At 47.9% G+C, this 24232-nt stretch overlaps 1 protein-coding gene across 1 annotated transcript; it reads right to left on the bottom strand.

The window, feature by feature from the left end:
• Positions 1 to 8728: 8728 nt before the first annotated feature.
• On the bottom strand, positions 8729 to 23919 carry LOC136290081 (ankyrin repeat domain-containing protein 26-like). Its single transcript, XM_066184523.1, has 16 exons — positions 23720 to 23919; positions 23026 to 23140; positions 22606 to 22779; positions 22411 to 22517; positions 21607 to 21697; positions 20493 to 20668; positions 20215 to 20308; positions 19028 to 19102; positions 17730 to 17864; positions 16965 to 17077; positions 16000 to 16141; positions 14532 to 14813; positions 13584 to 13819; positions 12603 to 12849; positions 10425 to 10470; positions 8729 to 8854 (listed from the first exon to the last, which is right to left on the bottom strand). The coding sequence occupies exons 1-14, from the start codon at positions 23917 to 23919 to the stop codon at positions 12654 to 12656; spliced, it is 2136 nt and encodes a 711-aa protein (XP_066040620.1). The 3' UTR covers positions 8729 to 8854; positions 10425 to 10470; positions 12603 to 12653.
• Between the last annotated feature and the right edge of the window lie 313 nt (positions 23920 to 24232).

The following is a 24232-nucleotide window of genomic DNA, read 5'->3' as shown; positions in this document are numbered from 1 at the left end:
ACTTTACCTAACTCTGCTCAAACCCGAGCCAATTCCTTATGCAAGTACAGGTTGCCTTTGTCTGGCTCAGCCTCATGGCTCATAGTAACTGCCAGTGAAGCTTTGCATGTAGATTGCTCTGGAACTGCATTGGCAGCCGCCTGCGGCAGCTGTGGCACTGCATCCTAGGGAAATGGTGTTGCAAAAGCATGAAGTTTTTTCTGGGCATACTATGGGTGCTTTTACTTCTTCAGTTGCAGAATTACACCTGTCTTCAGAGTGAATTCAAACACAGAAATGGTGCTGGCCACCAGCAGGTAGCCAGAAAAATGGTGAACTCTCTGTTCCTCCTTCTCCAGCTAAGCAGCCTCATGCTACCAGGGGGAAGCAGGAGAAACTTCACTGCTTCAACTGAAGACTAGAAATGCCACTCGAAGGCCACTTACTATGAAAGCTAGGTCCTCAGCTGCTTTCTGAGTAGCCTGTACTCAGGAAAATGCAGGCACTGAGCTCCCCTCAGGCCTCCAGGAAAAGTCCACAATAACATTTCCCCACAGAAATAGGTAACTAGGCTAAGGAGTCACTAAAGGAGAAATTCATGAGCAGCTTACTGAGGCTTGCAGGTTTCTCAGCAGGGCTTCAATTCTGTTGCTCTGTTGCTGGACAGTGGCTTCCAAACCGGTGGCTCTCATTTCAAGGCTTAAAGAGAAATAGAGGTCTTATTGAAGAAAATTCTCCAAGGAGAGGACCAATTCCAGATGAACAGTGTGAAATAACAGAATCAAAAGCAAGGGCGTCCTTCACAATTAGAATACGTGTGCTTTCCTCCCAATTCCTGCAAGCAACAGACGCCTCATCCCACTGCGTTGTTCCCTTACCGTTGCACGTGTTCTTGCAGTTGTTTCACAGCAGTCTGGTTCTCAAAATATGCTCCCAGCTGGTCCTGCAGTTCCTGGGCAGCAGCTAGCTCTTCCCTTTCCCTCTCATCCATGGCAGTCTTCAAGTCACGAACACAACGCTCAGAATTGAGATATTTTTCTTCCATCTGCCGCAACTGCAAAGTCACAGAAAGAATCCGCAGTGGTCAGGTGAGCTTTTATACAGGGCGGTCAGCTGCTGCCCAAGGATTCACGTGCTGCAGATACCTGCCCACACCCTCTGCCCAAAGAACTGTAACCATCTCAAATACCTTCAAAGCTTCTACTAGCAAATGAACACAAGCTGTGTTATTCCAAATCATCTACGGCGGCCTCTCCTACCCCTCCACAGATTTTCTAGGGCACAGCTGCACGCACTGACACTGCTGCTCCAACCTTTTTGGGGACCTGTGATGATGCTCTTTGTATTCACTTTATTTGCTACTGCAGGAAAGCATGAACTGCAATGCTTTTATTCCTAAAGAAGGAAGGAGTCTCGGAAATGTCAGAGCAAAACCGCTGTGGCAGACTTGTTCTGGAGCACAGCGTGGTGCCAGAGGGAGTTTTCTGAAGTGACACAGAGAGACCTCAAATGCAGCACCGAGAGAGGTGCCCGGCTCCCAGTGAGCGGGAAGCAGTGGATCCCTGAGGAGAGGCAGCTCTGCCTCAGCGTGGTGGGGCCAGGAGGGATGACAGCGGCTGTATCCTGGCGAGCACCGTTTCAGAAAAGGCTCCCAGGTGATCTGTGCCATCAGACCTGCTCTGGAGTTGGGAATTGCTCCAGGGTGCCTGGGGAGCGTTCTTGAACCAGGAAGACCTCGAATGTAGCATAGAGAGAGGGAATCCCACGCCCCTGACTGACGAGTGGGGAAACCCTGAAGAGAGGCAGCTCTACTTTAGCATGGTGGGGCACGAAGGCAGGAGAGACTGAGGAAGATCAAAGCCCAGTGTAACCACCACTTCCTTAGATCTCTCTCCTTCTGGCTCCCAGGACACTCTTCTGTCATTTCTCATGACAGACAAGAAAGCATCAAGCACCCCATGATTTATTCCTGTAGGGACAGGCTTTCCATACCTCCACTTCAAGCTTCTCCAACTCTTCCCGCAAGTGCAGATTGTCTTCCTCCACATCAGCCTCGTGGCTTGCGGTAAACGCCTGAGCAATCCTAAAACATCCAAAATTTGATAAGAAACATGTCCAATGTGGCATACTTTTTTCCCCTGCTTGCTCCCAAATCAACTCTTTCCCCCTTTCCTACAAGCACAGTGAAAGGAAAGCCAAGTACATGAAAGCTGGGAGAATTCAGCTTAGAAGTGACCTCAGGATGTCTCCAGTCTCACCGCCTCCCCAGTGCAGCCTTGACTACAAGGTAAAGCCATGCTGTTTAGGGCTCCTTCTCCTACTCTTTAAAATCCCCCTGGATCTAGCTGCACAAACTCCCAGGGCAAGCTGTTCAATTGCCTGACGCATCAAGACGTTTTTTCTTTCTTTGTGGTTGGAACCCATCATGTCCCCTTAGATAAGCTGCTTCTCTTTCTCCCAATGCTCCCGTTCATACCACCTAATGTTCCTTTGCTTAAAACCCCTTTGCTCTCCTGCAGAGCAACCTTGCTGCTGAGCTAACAGCAAGTTTCCCAGTGAGTCTAGGTCTGTGCAGGGAGAGCACACCACAGCCAACACTTTGTGGCAGTCCTCAGTGGTACAACAGTACCAAAGGTCTGAGAGCATCCAAGAGCAGACCTACATTTACCAGTCACATGGGGATCTCCTTCCATGTGGCTCTTCCTTCTTTTTCTGAGCTCATTCCCATGCCTCTCCTCAGTCACACTTGCTGATAACTGAGGAGGCCTGTGTGCTGTTTATAGACAAACCCCTCACCTTTCACATTGCCTTGCAGTATGCCTGCCAGCTGCTTTTTTTGGAAGACACTCCAGCATCTCTTCATGCTGTTTGGAGACTGCAACATTTAGGGGGTTATGTCCCCCCTGAAAGGAGAGAGAATCTCCATTAGAAAAACAGAGACAAGTTTGGCAGCGGTTCGAAAGAGCAGCTTTACCCATACACCAAGATTACCTTGTTCTGAGCATCACTACTGGCATCGCGCTCAAGTAACAGCCCTGCTACATGAGTATTGCCAGACAGGAGAGCCAGGTGAAGGGCAGCGTTGCTGTTAGCATCTGCCAGATTTGGGTGGGCACCACGTTCGAGCAGAACAGCCACACATTCTTCTTGCTGGTGCTGAACTGCCTAGGGACAACGTAGAAGGAAAGGGGGAAGACTTTCAACATTTTTCTCTCACTCTTGTCACAACTTGCTCATCTCCTGAATGCTGGGATTGAAGGACATCTACAAAGATTAGCAGAGGCCTAAGCCATGCGGATAACAACATGCATGTTTCTATGGCCCTTCTGTATAAGGAATCCTGCCAGACACCTCTCCTGTAACGCGCTGTCAATAAGCTCCACTTACAAGATCTGAACACAGTCCGCTTACCTTCACCAGCGGAGCTCTTTCTAAGTCCTCAGCCAAGTTGAGTTGGCAGCTCTTTCCTGCTAGATGTCCAGCGACGTCTGCACGGCCGTTCGCAGAACTGAGATGCAGAGGTGTCCTAAAAATTAAACAGATGCTCTCAACAGACCAGCAGACAAAAGATGAAAACAATCTGTCTTTACACAGCCCTGGGGACCCTGCCCGGACTCTGTTCCTCTCCCTTGCTGCTGCTGCTGCTGCTGCTGCTGCAATCCTGCACTGGTCAGCCACAGGGCAGGCAGAGAATGGGTGAGGTCTGAGCAGCTACGAAACAGTCCTGCAGAGAGACCACGGCAGAACGGCAGGCTGCCAGCACACACTTCCAACAGTGCTTAAGCCAACCAGGCAGCTCCAAGCAATGAAAAGATCTAAAGTCCACTTCTAAAGACAGGACAAATCTTGGTTTTCAAGCCATTAGCTTGAACACGATCTCACACACGGCCTTAAGGGCGGGTGCTTCCACATGGGATGCAAAGCTGCTGGGGGGGTGGGGGGTGGGGGAGGAGTGTTGGTCACACCATGCTGAGGCTCTTGGTCTGCCTTTTTCTTAAGAGAAGAAGTCTGCTGAGGACTAGTGGAGTGCGGCTCAGAAAATGCCGCAGCAGCGCCTGCCAGAAGGCGCTGTCATGGTGTCCCATCAGTGGCCCACAGAACTGACCTCCTCTCTCGGTCTTGTGGGTCGCCGCGGGCATCCGCGCGGTGCACTGCGACCGGGACCTCGTCACGGAGCTCGGAGGTACCGGCGGCGGCGGCGGCGGCGGCGGCACAAGCCTGCCCGGACGGGCTACTGGACGGCGACTGGTGTCGCCTGCTGCTGAAGAGCCGCCTGACTCTCTTGTGCAGGGCGTGCAACCACATGGCCCTGCCGGGGGCGGTCAGCAGCAGGAAGCACCCGGCGGGCTGCTGGGCCCTGGGTGTGGATGGGGATGAGGGACGGGACGAGGATGAGGGACAGGGCGAGGACGAGGGACAGGGAAACGAAGAGGACCAGAACACGCGGTCGGCACAAGGCACACAAGGTCGCCCCGCGCAGTGGCGGCGGCCTGGATCCTCCGAGACGGCGGCAGGTTCGCGTAGTGCTCCCAGCGGCCAACGTGCTGCTGCTCCCGGAGCGGGTTGGGCAGCTCTGAGCGCCGGCTCCGGGCAGCAACGGAGCCGCGAACACCAACGTGCCTGCGACGTCACAACGGCCGGTGGCACGCCCGGGGGTTTACCGGGGGCGTCACCGAGGCCCCCGCCGGCGGAGGAGGCGCCGGGCGGGTGACGGCGGGGACGGCGGGGCCGCCAGGGCGGTGTCGGCGGGCGCCCGGGAAGGAGGCGGCCCGCGGCCTGTGAGGCGGCCGGAGGCGCTGCCCCGCCTCGGGCCGCCCCGGGACACGGGCGGGGCTGCGCCGGCCGGGCCGCAGGCTGCGACGAGCGCTCGAGCAACTCTCGGCTCACTCGTTCTGTGTTCGTCCCTCAGCACATGGCCAGGGTGCCGCTGGGCACACGTCCCCGAAATAAAGCTCAGGCTGGGCTCGGATCCTAGTCCGGGCGGACGGCGGCCGCTGGAGTTCTCAAGAGATGATCGCTCTATGGCCGCAGTGCCGGAGATCCAGGACAATTCCCCAGCTCCTCTGTCATGTCCCTTCTTGAAGAGCAGACAGACCCCCGACCCCCTACGCCATGGTAACTGCTGGCACTTGCTGCTATGCCAGCTGCCTATGCTGATTTTGTGTTCTGCCGCTCCACCAGCCAAGCGACAGCACGCAGCCCGCTACAAACATGCTTGAAAACGCGTCCCTCCTTGTCCTGAAACATTAATTTTGAAGAATTAAAGATTTTAGTTTAACCAGATATGGCTGAAGTAAGACAGATAGACTTCCCTTTTGATAAGCAGAAGCCGGATTTAAGGAACTGATAAATCATGAGGCCTGTCAACTTATGTTTGTGTATTCTGACTAATCAATAGGCTTCAAGAAGGACAATGAATTCATAAATCAAATACTCCCAGGAAAACAGGATTCAGTTGTCACCCAACACTAAAAGGTTAAAAAGTCAAAGCGAAGAAGACTCACTTACTTCATCATTTTGAGACCCCGCCCCATAAAAAAGACCACCGACCCATTGCAAAGAACAAACCACGCATGCTTAATAGCTTTTGGCTAATGACCATACGAAGCGGGGAATGGGATGTACTAAAGCCATGAATATACATTTGTGTTTTGGGTATTCAATACTTCTGTACATAAAAAGGCCCTGTGATCTTCTGTAGGTGCGCGTGTGTTTGGGAGCTATCCCGCACGCTGCCCGGCGTCGTAATTAAACATACACTTTCTAACTTTAAACTGTTAGAGAGTCTTTTGTCCGTCATAGTTGGATATTGGCATTAGGGCGATATTCATATTTTTTTAATAATTCAGTCCCAATAACAACAGAAAGTGAAGGCCCAGAGGTTCTGCACTTGCTTTCTGGGAGGCTTCAGTTTACTCTTTCTTGAGTCATTGTGTTTTGCAAGGTGTTGCAAAGTGTTTTTGCTGTTGTTGAGCAGTGCTGTTGTGCAGCGGTGCAAGAGATTTTGTGTTGCACGTTCAATGTATTACAGTTGTTTTAAGTACTTTGGTGTATCTATGCTCCAGTTCACTGCATCCCAGTTAAGTGCAGTTTCTATTTTTAGACTCCCTCATGTTACAGCCTCCCCCTCTGCCTCTCCCTGTTTTCCCCAGTTACAGCCCCTGATTGGCAACCCTTTCCCGCCTTACTTGTCTGTGTCATTCCTCAGGGGGATCCCCCCTTCCTGCCAGTCTCTCAGGGCCTGTCCCCCAGGTCTGGAAGCTTCCAAGGGAGCTTCCTAGTGGCTGACTGGTTGGAGGGTTCTCCCCTTCCTCTCCTCTCTTTTGTTACTGGTCATTGTCATTGTCTGTTATGTTAATGAATCCCCTCCTCTCTTTTCCCATTGGATGTGTGTGTACCCACCCCAAGAGCCCTCCCCTTGGTTAAAACCCCCTGTCGTCTGAGGCTAAAGGCGAGGATCCCCCTCAAAAAAGCTTGACTCCCAGTTAAACCTCCGAGAGTCCCATCTCTCATTCCCTGCACCGTAGCGAAGCGGCAGGACGAGGCTGGCCAAAAAGATCCGACCAAGATCCTGTGGGGGCGTGTCAGGGGCTAGCCTGGCGTAAGAAGACACGCACCACCGCACCGTTGGGTTCCAAGGGTGTAGTCCTGGGCCACCTGCTCTGGGATAGCCACAAAATGTCAGGTCCTGAGAGCATGGTCTTGGACTGCCTACTCAGGTAGGCTATATTTGGGATACCTCTGCTCTAAATTAGGCACAACAATGCCAAACAATCAAGTAGAAGTTTTATTTATGGCAGCAATGATGGCAGTTTCTTTCTTTCTAATCTTACTCATTCTGAAAAGTGCTGAATGTTCAGAATCCAAGTGCGTTAAGGCTGTACATTCTTCTTCTTCAATGGAGAGTCTATCAGTGATTCCAGTAGTGGTAGTGAAATAATTGGATCTAAAATGCTTTGTAGGGTTAGACCTATGGTGGGGGTTGGTGCATCCATGCAGTGAGCTTAACATCCTGACTCTACAGCACCCATATCAGCCCTGCCCAGAGGTGTGCTTGAGTACAGAGAATGTGTGAGAAACCTTCTGGACAGGTATGGGAGCCTTCATCCTTTCAGCAGCAAACAACTATACAAATGAGGGAGAAGGCAGGAGGTTAATGATGACATTATTCACTTTGGTGTCTGATGAAAAGTTTTGTTGTGTTTACACTTTGTGCCGGCTGTGTTTCAGATGTAGATAAATCTGAGTCTGGAATAGGCTTAGACATGGTTTTCAACAGACAGTGACGGAAAGAACCGTGATAATTCCCGGAGAAGTCCCCTGAAAGCTTCAGTTGGTAAACAGTTTTTGTGTGACCCTCATATACTGATTATTAGCTTTTTTTCAAGTTCAAGCTAGTTTGAATCTCTTGAAAGGCTGAGTGTAGTCATGCAATCCCTACACCTCTAGCAGGTGTTTCCAAATAGAGAAAGAGTTTCATTTTACCTTTTGACATGTAAAGAAGTTAGCTGGAAAGTTCTGTGGATTTCTCTTTGCAATTGGCTCGGAGCCAGCCCAGAAGTGTAGATTGGGCCCTGGAAATGTTACTCAAAGACTGTTGTTTTTCTCACTGGGCCAAGGGCCAAAAGCCCACCTAAGCTATTAGGTATTAAAGAGAGAGAACAAAGGAACTCCAGGAACTCCATTTTTCAAGGCACCCACGATCAGCCTCTCGCTGGTTAATATAGCCACGTTTCTGCCAGGCTGGGCCCTCAGGAGTGTGGGTGAAACCCACAACTGAGACTTTCTGAAATAATTATGCTTAGCCGATGTTTAAAATCAAACCGGCATCAGACAAAAGAAATCGGTGCTAAATCAAAACACAAATGCAAATGATTTGCTTAGCTTGCACAGTCTTTGATCAAACTGCTGAGCAGCCAGATTTCATTGGCTTACACGGCATCACAGAGTTTACTGGCACTTCTCACTTCATTTACATTTATTTAGAGTTTACAGTACTGTTGCTCCTTAGCGGAGCTCTCGTTCTCAGTTATGTGAAGAACTTGTGCAACGTACTGTTTAATTAAATTTGTTGGCTTCCAAAGGGCATTTGGGATTTACAATCCATGCATCTGCTCATCTATGTAACTTGGAAGAGGATCACCTGGCGAGAAGGTGGAACATTGTTTAATGCACTTTTGGCCAAGTGTACTTTGGTGTATGTGTGGAGAGTGAGGTGTCAAAGTTCTAATGCCTGCCTTCAAGCATTTGAGGAGATGAGGACTGGTTAGGTGGACTTCCATAGATGTCTACTTCCCAGCAAGACCTAGGAATGGTGTTTCTTCTCGATTCCCAGGTCTGGAACATGTCTCTAAGCACAAAAGTAATACTGGGAACATTCCAAACACGTTAAGTGAAAGGATGCGAAAGAACAAAGGGAGCACTTTTGTTGAAACACAGAACATGAGTGACACAACATAATGAAGCTACTGTCATACGAAACACGTCTGACAGTTTTGTCAAGCTCAAGATTCCAGATCAGTCAATCTGCTGGTCAGAAAAAACGGATGTGGTTCATACTGTGAGTGCAAAAGAAGCCAGCTGGGCAGAAAAACCCCAACCGATGAGTGCACTGTGCTTGACATCCATTTAATAGAATGAGAGTTTATATTCAGACCGCAATGAAAAAGTTTTCAGATCTGAGGCGGGGAGAAGGGAACCCACAGATGCTCTATAAAAAGAAAAAATGTCCAGAGTCTTTCCACAGAAATTAATTTAATGATATAATTTTTAGTTAAAACATCCCGGTACTCCTCTCTTATTCTTCAAAGAGGATCCTGGTCCAAATGAAACTTTTTTGAAAATCCAGCACATCCAGTTTCAAGTTCAGCAGTGGCTGCGGGAAAAGGACACAAGATTCCTTATGTTACTTTTAAAGCAGACAGGAAGAGTTAATGAATGCACTGAAATAACATTTTACGTGACACAACAGTCTGCAATCCTGAGCGAGACTTTAAATTTTCCAAGGACACTTAACGTGGGAAGAGCTGGGCACAAAGGAAGAACATTTTGTGCACATTTGCTTATGTGCATACACATAGAACAATACAACAGCATTTCTAAAGCTGGTGACAGACATTCTGGAGGCTACCTATGACTCCAGTGGCCCTTAAGAGGGCAGGTGGATTTCCTCTTTGGACACCTGGCCTCAAATTGCAGAGCGTGTTTTATGCTCCATGTTGCAAGCATTGAACTCATGTTTGCCTAAACACCACTGAAGGATCTCTTCCTAAAGAAATGTTGTCTTTTATTCCTTGTGGCGGTGCGTGTCTTCTTACGCCTGGCCAGCCCCGACACGCCCCCACAGGATCTTGGTGGGATCCTTGCAGCCGACTCGCCCTGCCGCTTTGCCGTGGTGGAGGAATGGAAGGCGGGACTCTCGGAGGCAAACTGAAGCTTAGGCTTTATTGGAGGGAGGGGACCCTCGTCCTAAGACCAGAGCCTCGGAGAGACCCTGAGCCTTAGGAGGCAGGGGGTTTTATACAGAAGGCGGAGACTCGGGGTGGCTACTCATACATCCAATGGGGTAAGAGAGGAGGGGATTCATTAACATCATAGACAGTAACACTAACCCATAACTGAAGGGAGGGAGGGGAGAGCCCTTCAACCAGCCAGTCACTGGGAAGCTCCCTTTGAAGCTTCCAGACCTGGGGGACAGGCCCTGAGTGACTGGCAGGGAGGGAGGATCTCCCCAAGGGATGACAGACAGTCAGCAAAGGCGGGAAGAATTAACCAATCAAGGACTGTAACTGGGGAGACAGGAAGAGGCAGAGGGAGGCAGAGGGGGAGGCTACAACATGAGGGAGTCTAAAAATAGGAACAGCACTGAACTGGCGTACAGTGAACCAAGGTACAGAAAATCAAGGTACATAAAACAACTGTAATACATCGAACTTATTAGAAAACCTTTAACACCACCACAATTCCTGGTCGTGTTCTCCTTACTTATTCAATACAAGACTGCAACACCTAGGCTACAAAGACAAGCCATGAATCACAGCAAGAAAAATCAAGACCTAACAGCAGAGAACGTGTACGGTATGGCTTAGTACTGAACGCAATCCACGTGCAGGGAAGGAAGGGATGGCTGAAGTCTATAAAGATCAATAAAAATCTGGGGGCTTCTTTGATCTTTTTGCTGGAGATTAATTCTAGTGAAGGGCAACTTCATCTTAAACCGAGTGTGTCTGTTTTCTTTTTGCTTGTTTTTTTTCTAGGCAAGCGCATAACATTCTATGCAATATTTTGGGAAGCAGGAATTTTTCACATTCAAGCCTGAACTAGAGGGCTAGCAGAAAAAAATCTCTGTGCTTAGCAGAGGAAGTTGAAAACAAGGGCTTGAAAGCTGTTGAGACATAGAAAGGGTCACCTTTTATCTTACCACTCCTAATGCAATGACACATTACCTTCTGTCAACTCCATAGTGATTTTTTCAACCAGTTTCTGCTGTACCTAGAATGATACATTGGATAGACAGTTAAGACATAATATGACCCAAATATAACTGTTAAGAACTCCTAAAACATTCTTACACCACATGGACAACGTGGTAAAACCTAAAAATACCACAGCAGTTGGAGATGATGGCCTGTGGTGGCCAAGAGGATGCCAAAGGCCTTGGACCGTATGAGCTGTGTGGAAAGGCTGAGAGACCTGTGACTGTTTCTTTCCTGGAGTCGTAACTACCAGGGGGTGGTGTAACAGAAATGGAGCCAAACTCTTACAGCGGTGCCAAAAGAAAAACTCCCCCCAAGCCTCAAGTGTTTTTTCAAGTGTGGAGAGTAAAATCCTGGGGAAAAGAGACCCCTCCAGAACATGAAATGAGACGTGGGTAGTGGAAGGAAGCAGGAAATCTAAGGCCTAGACCAAAAGATGACCTAAAGCAGGACTAATCTTAAGCAAAGCGTAGCAGTTGAGCTGGTGGAAGAAAGCACTTTCCCGGTTTATGAAGCCTGCACAACGACCAGAAGATCCACAGGGCCCTCTGCAACATGTGTGGCTGAATGAAGAGAAGAAAAAGGTCTTGTTTGCCTCTTATTTATTCCAGTAACCTTTTTGTGATTCTCATCCCCAGCCGAGGAAAGAGAAATAGGTGGAAATAAGGCCAACACATGCATTTCTCTGAAAAGGAATGAAAAGGCTTTTGAACGAAAATACACCTCTGAGGACTCTGGCAGTGTGTCCACAGTTCTCCTGGCCCTCGGCCCTCTGGAGAAGGCATCCCAGCTGACTAGCCCAAACCTCCTGAGCACGCCTCTTTCCCTGCTCAGCTCTTCAGGCAGTAACATACTGGGTGACTTGCTGCAGTCACCATCTCAGTAATTCTCAGTTTCAAGAAGTGATGTTGACTTACTACTTACCCACAGAGCTTCTTGAGCACAGAGTAAGTTGGATCCTCTAAGACTCCGTGAGATGATACCCAGGGTTTAGGAACTCAACTTCAGAGCACTACTGCTACTGCACACACAACCAACCACTGTTGCTACCCAGAACTTTTTCACTGTCAGAACAGGCAAAGGGGGCAAAGAGCCTTCTCCTCTAGTTTAACCAAGTTCCATCGGAAGAGATTAAATCCATACATACGGTGCCATCTTACAGAAGCTGAACTTTCACAGAAGCCGTCACTTCACAAAGACATAAAGCACGGAAGTACTCGGCAGCAGTTACTCTTTCCCTCAGAGGAACCAGCAACTCCAAAGCATTTCCAGCTTTAGGCCAATGCGAATGCATCGGTAGGTTTGAATCAACACCCAGCAGCACAAATAGACAAAACACTTCCAGCAGCACGCAAGGTCAAACAGTACAGGCTACAAACCTTCTCACGTATCTGGCTGCAGAGAAGAGAAAGAAGATTTTTGATTTAGGAGCTGAAGAAGAAAGAAGAAGAGCTTTAAGTTCAAAGGTGTTCAGTGAGACCAAGAACATGGCCGACACGTACAGGAGGCAAGGAGAAAAGCTCACAAAAGAAAGACCACTAAGATACGAGAGGGCAGTTGGAAAATGGAACCAGAAAAGGAACAGAAGTTGAGAGAGAGCAGAGGGAACCAACATTCCCTTTCTCACACTATGTAGGGAAACTGGATTCATAAATCCATCAATTTACACTGACTGCAGCTAGCAGAGTTCACTATTCTTTTCCACATCAAGACACCCACATTCATTTGCAGCAGCCTTTGGCACCGCTGTCAGGATGGAAGGTTGACAGTTTGTAAATATAACAAGCGGCCTTGAGTCCCAAAATCTTTTTGCAACACTTGCAGCAGACAGACATGCCCTGCCTTTGGCTATGCGCTAAGGCCCCATCTTCCAAATTCCAGTGCACGGACCAGTAACAGTACTTGCTATTTATGACTCTGAGAGGGAAGACCAGGTTTTAAGACTTGAAAGGTCTTACAACGTGGATGACCAGAACTCTTCAGCCTTACAACATACGGCTGTGCACTGTTCTGAGGAGTAGCAGTTGCTTTGGCCTCTTGGACAGTATGGCACAGAACAATAAGTGGATTTTAACTTCAGGCTAAAAAGGGAGAACCTTGCATACGGCTACTCTTCAGCAGTCGAGAATGATATTTCAAAATGCTTACCTTGGCCACAGCACTTGCAAACCTCCTTCTTGATAAGAAAATAGGCTCGTATCAGCTTAGGGAGCTTCCTCCTAGATTGAGAGCTCTGTCCAGTCTCAAATTGTTGCCGAAATGTCCCACTCCAGTTGAATAGAGAACTGGAGCTGCAGCCAGACCTCCGCTGACAATGCTGCTTGTAATGAAGGATTCATTTTTATGGCGCTCCCAGAGGAGCTTGGCATTGGCTTCTTCAAGTCTCTCTTTAGCTCTGAAACGTTCAGAAACACATGCCCAGTTACCTTTGGCAGTAACACTTTCCCAAAGTTACTCTCCAGGTCCTTGACTATTATTTGACTTCTGAGATGAAGAGCCTCCAAAAATAGTACATCATTTGACCTGAGCTTGCTTGGAGGGCCTGTTTCTAAGATGTCACACAAGGTGCAAGAAGCAGCAGGTGCCACCAACCCTTAGGACAGGTCATCAGGAGAGCTGAAAGCCGCCTGTGAAAGCCATGTGTTTACATAGCTTCTTCTGGAAGGTATGTCACCTCTGTAACAAGTGTGGGCTGGCCCCCCTTCCCAAAGAAAGCTCAAAGCTCAGAGCCACTGCTTAAACAGAAGCCAAAAAAGACCACTTCTATTTTTTCTTCACAGAACAGAAAGCTGTTCTCTGAGAGGCCTACCCTTATTCAAACAATGAAGGACATGAAATTAATGTTTTCTTTTGTACAGAGGATGAGATTAGAGAGACTGGCAAAAAAAGCTGCCAGTTAAAACAAGAAGTTGAAAAGTATCCTGTTAATGCCATGATCAGTTGTGTTCCTGCTGAAACATTAAAGAGAAATGAAGGCCTGCTGAACGGTTACGGTCTTAAGGTACTTTCCCCACAAACATGTCATCATAAGCTTTCAGTGCTGGCCAGGTGCAAAAGAGGAATTAACAAGAAATATGCATCAGGAGAAAGGATTCTCTTACTACCAGTCCAAAAGAAGCACAGACTTACCTTTCCAGTTTCTTTGCTAGGCATCGTCTCGTTTTCACTTCCTCCTGATACAGGTCCTTGTACTTTTCCACTTCTGCCTGTGCACATTCTTTTGGAAAAGTACTCTCTTGTTGAGTATTTTTTATCTTGTCCAATTCACATTCAAGATCTCGAATTCTGTCTTTTAGCTGGTTTCTCAGGGAAGCATGATGACTTGCTCTGATGTGTTCTAGTCTGTCCTGGGAGGCTGCCTGTGCCTGAAGGAGACAGTGCACCTTCAACCACCACAAAACCACAAAGAAAAATGAGAACTCTCCCGACCTGTCAACTGCATGTACCCAACGTCCTGGGTCCAGCATGGCTCAGAGAGGTGGCTGTGCCTCCTCACTGCCATCAGCAACCAAGGCAGAACCCTGGAGCTACCACCAGGGTAAATGATTCTTTTCACTCAGGATGAAGCCCAAAGCAGTACTACTATTCAAAGCGACTAATGGAAGGGCATTGTCTCGGTAGGTCAGGGCATGGAGAACAGGATTCCTCCAAGACCTTAGCAGGATGCCTCACCTCCTCCTGATCTCCCCACCTGCAACTTCAGTCACTTCTTTTCTGACACTCTCCCCTGTACAAGGAGAAAACCAGACCTGTAGGTCTGGCTGTGACAGCTAGAAGGGGCAAAACCTTTTCAAGCACAAACAGTGAGAAGCAGACCAGAGGACAGAGAGAGCCCCAAGCACTGCAAAATGGAAACCTGCCTTGGGCAACCTTTTGATTCAGGGACCTGCCAGCACGCGACACACCATAAGGGCACTCCTGCCCAACCATATGCCATTCACCCACTGCCCTTCGGCAAAGACACAAGTAAAGTGCTGACACACAGAATCGGGCACCTAAAGCAAAACACTAAGAAATGGTGGCCACAACCAAAGTTTACAGAGTGCCTACACACACACACGCCAAGAAGTTACTCACTTGCAAAAACAGATTGACTTCATGTAGTTTTTGTCTTATTTCTTGGTCTGCTCTTTCATCAACCTCTCTTTTATACTGTTCTATTTGGCTGTGATCCACCGTGTTAGTCTCCAAGCGATGCTGGAGTTTTGCCACCTCTTCTTTCAGCTGGCATTTGCTCTTCTCCAGTTTTTCACAGTTCCCATGCAGGGTAGATAGTTCTTCTCGCAAATCCCGGTTTTCTACTTCTAGCTGCATGCTTTTTTGAGACTCCATGTCCAGCTGCTGGGAAAGTTCAGCAACCTGTACACGGGAAATACAAACAACTGAGAGGCATCTAAAGGCAGTGAATTCGGTTAAAATCACTAAAGGGGTTGTCCATGGAGACTGTATTTATCATCTGCATACTCAGTATAAGAAACTTAACGTAACTGGGCTCTTCTTTTCCAACAAGATCAGCCTTCACACCATTTGTGATAGGATGGGAACCTGAGGATTCCTTGTGCAGTTCTTCATGCAAAAAATGCTATTAGCTTCTGGACTAAAAATGGGCCACTGCAAAGGAGTAACTGATTCTACAATGATGCCTTTTAAAGCTGAGCATAACTGTGAAATGTGGCTTCTCTAGCAACGAATCTGAGTAATGAGCAGAGAAGTACATAAAGTTTACACGCTACTACTGGACAGCCAGAGCAACCTCAAAAACATCTCTGGCAACAATACCTCTGGGTCCCCACGCCAAGATGGGCCGAAACAGCTAACAGTGAGCAATGAGTTACAGCACTTTTCCTGTGTCACCTCTCCTCATTGTTCCTTGCTCAGCAACAACACTTTTCAGAAAAGGAAAGTCCCAGCAGGGACAGGGCTCAAGGCTTGTTCTTGCTGTGTGAGCAACAGCGGTACCTCTCCCCTCTCTTCCAGAGGAGGAACCCGTCTGTCAGACCAGGGTGATGCTGCCATAGCCTCACATTGTGGCCAGGCCTGAGCTGAGGCCTGCTGCTGTCAGCCCTGATCCTTACCCACAGACATGACGTCCTGGTATGGACAGAGAACTGCCCATCCCTAAGGCCTGGCCTGAGGATCTGCACTCTTGGCTGACCCTGCCTGCTCTCACCAGACCTGTTCTGTTCTTCTTGATTAGTGCCTGGGGGATGGGCCCCAGGCTCATGAGGTTATAGACCCTGCCAGCCTTGCTGCCACTCTTGGCTTGCCCTCCCTCGGCATGACAGTCCGCCCTTCCTGTGCCATTGCAGATTCTGCTTTGTACTTAGGGATTGCATATTTGCCCAGAATGACAACTACATCAGTATCAGTCATAGTCACCTGCTTCTCTAACTGTAGAAAAAGCATTAAGAGAGATCAATCAAATCTAAAATACAGCTAAGGAAAGAAAATCATCAACGTGACAAGAAATACAGGGAAAGCTTCACACAGGTTTGAAGAGAAGTAACGCCACAACCAAACAAACCCCAAATTAAGCAGAGCTCACCTTTGTTCTTAATCTCTCAACTTCACTGACCATTTCAGAATATCTGTTCTTCATTTCTCCCTTCAAATTAAGCTGTGACTCCATTTCTCTCTCCTCATACACTTGTATTTTCTTTGTAGCTCTACTGAGAAGTCTCTTCAACCTAAGCAGCAAATCAGTTCAGAAAACAATGAAACACAGGAATGTTGGGTTAACCGGAGCCGCAGGAGAAGAGCCTCATGCTATCATGGTCAGCAAATCTCGTTTATTTTAGGTAGCATACACATATTTATATCTTCTATAATCAGCTCATACATATTGCAAAAGTTAAGCTCAGGATTGGTGCTCAGACTAAAAGTCAGCTACGCCTCTTTCTACATTTCTTTGTGGTTACATAGTTTGAGTAAGTTTTAGTTTTACCATGCTTCTCCCTCTTATCTTTCAGCTACAAGGTCTTGTTATCGTATCCCAGCTGTGCTCAAGGACATACGAAGCTTACTGCCTTGCTGGTTTTCATGAGAGTGCCTGTGTGCTCAGCAAAGCTCTCTCATGTCTACGTGACCTTTTGCAGCTAGCCAGTTATCAATCACACTCTCCACACAGGAATAAGCAACCTTTTCCATATTTTCTCAAGTAAGGAGTGCAGACATAGCTTTCTTCATCTTTAACATACTTAACAGTACCAGGAATTGCTGAGAAAAAGCCTGCTCTTCCTGTGCCACAAATCATCGGGCACATCCAAATTTCAGCTGAAAAGATGAATTGAAGACTCCTTTCCCCACCCCTGGAGAACTGCAGAGCAACCTGGATTGGCAATTCCTCTTGCAGCTATAAGTAAGTATAGGCTCACGCAGAGACATACCCTGCAGGACCTAACATGAGACTTCAGTTTGCTCGGGGAGTATGTATACCTATTCTTACATTACAGTTCAGTAAAACTGGACTCCTATTCAGGGATATCTCTCCACCATATCAAAAAGCCATACCTCTTTAAGTTTTTCTGCAGTTCTAAGTTTCTTCTCATTTCTTGGTCCAGACGGAGTTCAACTGGGCGTTTTAACTCCATCAGTTGCTTCACTTTCTTTCTTTCACTCTCACACTTTCAAAACAGAAAAGACCCATGACACACACAGAGAGTAAGAACAACAGCTACGTGCAATATGTGTCTTCAGCATTCTCCACAAGAGAAGCGGCAGTCCATCTCCATCTGTTAGCCAAGTTTCACATTAGGTTTCACAGAAAACTGGTCAATACTGAAGAACAAAAATAGATGCTTCCACTGAAACAGGTGGAAAAGACACTGGACTACTTTCAAGAGTTCTCAACTCATAGCAAGGATTATGTATGTATGCTTATTATGGGAGAATACCAATCAGTCTCAAGCTTTTACTATTCATCAGCAGGCAGAGGAATTTGATCTTTGGGAATTTTTTCAATATACTATTCCCTTCAGTACTTCAACCCTACCCAGAAAACAAGGAATCTAAGAAAGAAGTGGGGAACTACAGTGCTTGATGTGCTCAACTGATGCAAACAATACTAGGAACTCTTTCAAAGAGAGTCACTCCAGAACATACACAAGATATCCAGATAGCTTTCATTTGCTTCCTGGATCATCCAGATCACAACATATCCGGAGCCTGAATGGCAGGGGTAATAAAAAAATGCTCTTTATGTAAGAACTTGACCAAAAAGTTAATGTGGTTCTTTCGGGTACTGGCTTAGGTCCCTGGAGAATTTTCTGGATTTACCTGTTCAAAGAGGTCTGCCTTTTCCCTGTCAAGTTGAGCAACACGTTCTTCGAGGTTGGATCTTGACCTAAACTGCTCTTCCCACATGCTCTGCAATTCCTTTGACGTCAGAGCCAGCACATTCTGCTTTTGCACCTGTAAAAGCAACAGTGGCAGAAAAGCAACTAAGGTGACTGTAAAGAAAACACTACAACAGAAAGCTGTAACTTAAATGCAAACCCTCTCCTCTCCCCATCCAATGTCTATGGTTAATGTTAATGTGGAATGTAAAACACAGCCTGGGAAACATAACCAAGAAGAAAAATTGAAGATGGTAAAAAGAATGAATGCACTAAGGGTGGTGAGATGAGGTTGAACTTTGGGGAATAACAAACACACACACAAAATCACCCCGTAGCTTTCTTCCAAAGGGTCTCCAGAGTTCATGACATACTTTCTAATGTATGCATTTCTAGTGCCCACCACAGAATATACCCTACCCTCATGGCTTCTGTAACAGCTGTACATCTCTTGAGAGCAAGAAAATGTTTTGAAATTGACTATGGTTTTTATGGTTCTATCTAAAGAGACAAAGATTTGCCTAACAGATGCATTTGAGTTGAACAGAACTTGCAGATTCAGTTCAAGTATAAAGACTGGAAGTTGACTAGATACTTTTAGTGCCATTTTTTAAGGAAAAAAAAATTGCAAAATCAAAAAAAGGAAAAATCAAGAGATGTTTACTGGCTTTTTACAAAAAGTGACAAAACACCTAGCACAGAGTCTCAGATTAAAAAAAAAAAAAGTTTTTAGGGTGTATGACTTTCTCAAGTCCTCACAGAGGAGGTAAAACACTTGGTCTCACAAAAAAACCTGACATGGCCTCAAGGCAAGCTCTGACAAAAATCCAAAGATAATATGGATCTGTCAAGTCCAGTCTCCTCTCTCAGCTTTCAACCACTGATCTCCATGCTATCCACAGCATCCACTCTCTCAGTCATCTGCTGTGGCTTAACCCTGGCAGGCGGCTAAGCATTACACAGCCACTTGCTCACTCCCTGCAGGTGGGATGGGGAATACAATTCATCAGATAAATCACACTGATGAATACAATTATCTTGCACACCACAACACATACAAAACACAGCAGTAGGAAAATTAGGAAATTTACTGCCTTTTCCCTTGAGGGTGCCTTGCCCTAAAACCAGATGGGTATTTAACAGCTGTGTGCTTACACAGCCCACATGATCTTTTCATCAATTACCTATACACAAAAAATTCAAGGACTAAAACAGTCATCAACAGAAGCCTGTCTGTACCTGCTTGTGGTGGTCCTCTGCAGCTGCCTGTGCTGTCTGTAAGCTCATTATCATGTCTTCCAGGCGGTTATGAACCTATACAAGCATTACAGGAAGCAAGAAGGCATATTATGACTTTCTAGATTGAAGTTACACCTCACTGACAAAAGTAAGTATTGCACAAAACCTCTTCACCCCTTTATTTGTACACTATTTACACCCAGCAACAATGATCAAAATGGCCCTAAGTTTGATGCCACTGTAAAATTGTTAGCAATCATCACCTCTGCCATTTGGTGCGGAGAGAGAGAGAGAGAGAGAGAGAGAGAGAGGGAGAGAGGGAGAGAGAGAGAAAAGACCACGTGGGATGTAAAGAATGCTCAGTGAAAACAGGCAGAAGTAGCTTTTCTCATCCCCAGTACACCTGAAAATCATGCCCTATTAATCAAAGTGGAAAGATTTGTGACTGCCTTCCCACTTCTCTTGATAGTATCAGTACATCACAAAATTCAACTAGTACTTGTAGTGTTTTTCAAAATACCTTCAGCTATAATTGACAACTACAGTTGTAACAAGAACCCTAGTTCACTGGCTACAATACAAAAAACAACAACAAAAAATCTCTCTTAATTCAGGTCACATCTTGTCTCAGCCAAAATTAACCACCGTGTAGAAGCAGTGGCACATTCCAAGGCTCACACCGAGTTCTGCAGATACTACAAGCCGTCCTCTTCACTGTTTCATGAGAACAGCAAGTAGCCAAAGGCAAAGCAATTCTGCACAGCAAAATCTCTGGGACGTGTAATTTTTGTTCCTGTCTGATGATGTCAGCCAGGTCTCTAGCATAAAGGGCTTGGCATCAATATACCCTGTGGAATTTCCACCAGTTAACTTGCTGAATACCTTAAATGAAACACATCAGAGACCCCAAAGCAGCATCTGATATTATGAAGGGTCTAAAGCAGAAAATAGCTACATCAGTGTACTGCTATCAAATCCTGACCTTTTAGAGTGTTATGTTTGACTTGCTATAGCATGGGAAAATTTTCAAAACCGGATGGCTAGGAAGTAGAGCAGCCTCTATTCAGCAGAATGCAAGAACGGACCTCCCCTTGGCTCTCCGGGAAAACCTCACCATAAAATTTCCCCAACAGAAATAGGTAACTAGGCTCACGAGTCACTAAAGGGTCAATTCATGAGCAGCTTACTGAGGCACAGGCTGGCAAGTCTCTCTGCAGGATTTCAATCCGGTTGCTTTGTTGCTGGACAGTGGCTTCCAAACTGATGGCTTTAATTTCAAGGCTTAAAGAGAAATAGAGGTCTTATTGAAGAAAATTCTCCAAGGAGAGGACTAGTTCCAGATGAACAGTGTGAAATAACAGAATCAAAAGCAAGGGCGTCCTTCAAAATTAGAGTACGTGTCCTGTGCTTTCCTCCCAATTCCTGCAAGCAACAGACGCCTCATCCCACTGCGTTGTTCCCTTACCGTTGCACGTGTTCTTGCAGTTGTTTCACAGCAGTCTGGTTCTCAAAATATGCTCCCAGCTGGTCCTGCAGTTCCTGGGCAGCAGCTAGCTCTTCCCTTTCCCTCTCATCCATGGCAGTCTTCAAGTCACGAACACAACGCTCAGAATTGAGATATTTTTCTTCCATCTGCCGCAACTGCAAAGTCACAGAAAGAATCCGCAGTGGTCAGGTGAGCTTTTATACAGGGCGGTCAGCTGCTGCCCAAGGATTCACGTGCTGCAGATACCTGCCCACACCCTCTGCCCAAAGAACTGTAATCATCTCAAATACCTTCAAAGCTTCTACTAGCAAATGAACACAAGCTGTGTTATTCCAAATCATCTACGGCGGCCTCTCCTACCCCTCCACAGATTTCCTAGGGCACAGTTGCAAGCACTGACACTGCTGCTCCAACCCTTTTGGGGACCTGTGATGATGCTCTTTGTATTCACTTTATTTGCTACTGCAGGAAAGCATGAACTGCAATGCTTTTATTCCTAAAGAAGGAAGGAGTCTCGGAAATGTCAGAGCAAAACCGCTGTGGCAGACTTGTTCTGGAGCACAGCGTGGTGCCAGAGGGAGTTTTCTGAAGTGACACAGAGAGACCTCAAATGCAGCACCGAGAGAGGTGCCCGGCTCCCAGTGAGCGGGAAGCAGTGGATCCCTGAGGAGAGGCAGCTCTGCCTCAGCGTGGTGGGGCCAGGAGGGATGACAGCGGCTGTATCCTGGCGAGCACCGTTTCAGAAAAGGCTCCCAGGTGATCTGTGCCATCAGACCTGCTCTGGAGTTGGGAATTGCTCCAGGGTGCCTGGGGAGCGTTCTTGAACCAGGAAGACCTCGAATGTAGCATAGAGAGAGGGAATCCCACACCCCTGACTGACGAGTGGGGAAACCCTGAAGAGAGGCAGCTCTACTTTAGCATGGTGGGGCACGAAGGCAGGAGAGACTGAGGAAGATCAAAGCCCAATGTAACCACCACTTCCTTAGATCTCTCTCCTTCTGGCTCCCAGGACACTCTTCTGTCATTTCTCATGACAGACAAGAAAGCATCAAGCACCCCATGATTTATTCCTGTAGGGACAGGCTTTCCATACCTCCACTTCAAGCTTCTCCAACTCTTCCCGCAAGTGCAGATTGTCTTCCTCCACATCAGCCTCGTGGCTTGCGGTAAACGCCTGAGCAATCCTAAAACATCCAGAATTTGATAAGAAACATGTCGAATTTGGCATATTTTTTTCCCCTGCTTGCTCCCAAATCAACTCTTTCCCCCTTTCCTACAAGCACAGTGAAAGGAAAGCCAAGTACATGAAAGCTGGGAGAATTCAGCTTAGAAGTGACCTCAGGATGTCTCCAGTCTCACCGCCTCCCCAGTGCAGCCTTGACTACAAGGTAAAGCCATGCTGTTTAGGGCTCCTTCTCCTACTCTTTAAAATCCCCCTGGATCTAGCTGCACAAACTCCCAGGGCAAGCTGTTCAATTGCCTGACGCATCAAGACGTTTTTTCTTTCTTTGTGGTTGGAACCCATCATGTCCCCTTAGATAAGCTGCTTCTCTTTCTCCCAATGCTCCCGTTCATACCACCTAATGTTCCTTTGCTTAAAACCCCTTTGCTCTCCTGCAGAGCAACCTTGCTGCTGAGCTAACAGCAAGTTTCCCAGTGAGTCTAGGTCTGTGCAGGGAGAGCACACCACAGCCAACACTTTGTGGCAGTCCTCAGTGGTACAACAGTACCAAAGGTCTGAGAGCATCCAAGAGCAGACCTACATTTACCAGTCACATGGGGATCTCCTTCCATGTGGCTCTTCCTTCTTTTTCTGAGCTCATTCCCATGCCTCTCCTCAGTCACACTTGCTGATAACTGAGGAGGCCTGTGTGCTGTTTATAGACAAACCCCTCACCTTTCACATTGCCTTGCAGTATGCCTGCCAGCTGCTTTTTTTGGAAGACACTCCAGCATCTCTTCATGCTGTTTGGAGACTGCAACATTTAGGGGGTTATGTCCCCCCTGAAAGGAGAGAGAATCTCCATTAGAAAAACAGAGACAAGTTTGGCAGCGGTTCGAAAGAGCAGCTTTACCCATACACCAAGATTACCTTGTTCTGAGCATCACTACTGGCATCGCGCTCAAGTAACAGCCCTGCTACATGAGTATTGCCAGACAGGAGAGCCAGGTGAAGGGCAGCGTTGCTGTTAGCATCTGCCAGATTTGGGTGGGCACCACGTTCGAGCAGAACAGCCACACGTTCTTCTTGCTGGTGCTGAACTGCCTAGGGACAACGTAGAAGGAAAGGGGGAAGACTTTCAACATTTTTCTCTCACTCTTGTCACAACTTGCTCATCTCCTGAATGCTGGGATTGAAGGACATCTACAAAGATTAGCAGAGGCCTAAGCCATGCGGATAACAACATGCATGTTTCTATGGCCCTTCTGTATAAGGAATCCTGCCAGACACCTCTCCTGTAACGCGCTGTCAATAAGCTCCACTTACAAGATCTGAACACAGTCCGCTTACCTTCACCAGCGGAGCTCTTTCTAAGTCCTCAGCCAAGTTGAGTTGGCAGCTCTTTCCTGCTAGATGTCCAGCGACGTCTGCACGGCCGTTCGCAGAACTGAGATGCAGAGGTGTCCTAAAAATTAAACAGATGCTCTCAACAGACCAGCAGACAAAAGATGAAAACAATCTGTCTTTACACAGCCCTGGGGACCCTGCCCGGACTCTGTTCCTCTCCCTTGCTGCTGCTGCTGCTGCTGCTGCTGCAATCCTGCACTGGTCAGCCACAGGGCAGGCAGAGAATGGGTGAGGTCTGAGCAGCTACGAAACAGTCCTGCAGAGAGACCACGGCAGAACGGCAGGCTGCCAGCACACACTTCCAACAGTGCTTAAGCCAACCAGGCAGCTCCAAGCAATGAAAAGATCTAAAGTCCACTTCTAAAGACAGGACAAATCTTGGTTTTCAAGCCATTAGCTTGAACACGATCTCACACACGGCCTTAAGGGCGGGTGCTTCCACATGGGATGCAAAGCTGCTGGGGGGGTGGGGGGTGGGGGAGGAGTGTTGGTCACACCATGCTGAGGCTCTTGGTCTGCCTTTTTCTTAAGAGAAGAAGTCTGCTGAGGACTAGTGGAGTGCGGCTCAGAAAATGCCGCAGCAGCGCCTGCCAGAAGGCGCTGTCATGGTGTCCCATCAGTGGCCCACAGAACTGACCTCCTCTCTCGGTCTTGTGGGTCGCCGCGGGCATCCGCGCGGTGCACTGCGACCGGGACCTCGTCACGGAGCTCGGAGGTACCGGCGGCGGCGGCGGCGGCGGCGGCACAAGCCTGCCCGGACGGGCTACTGGACGGCGACTGGTGTCGCCTGCTGCTGAAGAGCCGCCTGACTCTCTTGTGCAGGGCGTGCAACCACATGGCCCTGCCGGGGGCGGTCAGCAGCAGGAAGCACCCGGCGGGCTGCTGGGCCCTGGGTGTGGATGGGGATGAGGGACGGGACGAGGATGAGGGACAGGGCGAGGACGAGGGACAGGGAAACGAAGAGGACCAGAACACGCGGTCGGCACAAGGCACACAAGGTCGCCCCGCGCAGTGGCGGCGGCCTGGATCCTCCGAGACGGCGGCAGGTTCGCGTAGTGCTCCCAGCGGCCAACGTGCTGCTGCTCCCGGAGCGGGTTGGGCAGCTCTGAGCGCCGGCTCCGGGCAGCAACGGAGCCGCGAACACCAACGT

The sequence above is a fragment of the Chamaea fasciata genome, unplaced genomic scaffold (assembly GCF_029207755.1).
Source record: "Chamaea fasciata isolate MVZ Bird 193981 ecotype frontalis unplaced genomic scaffold, bChaFas1.0.hap1 SCAF_5, whole genome shotgun sequence".
Lineage (NCBI taxonomy): Eukaryota > Metazoa > Chordata > Aves > Passeriformes > Sylviidae > Chamaea > Chamaea fasciata.
This window is presented reverse-complemented; position numbering and strand designations above follow the sequence as displayed.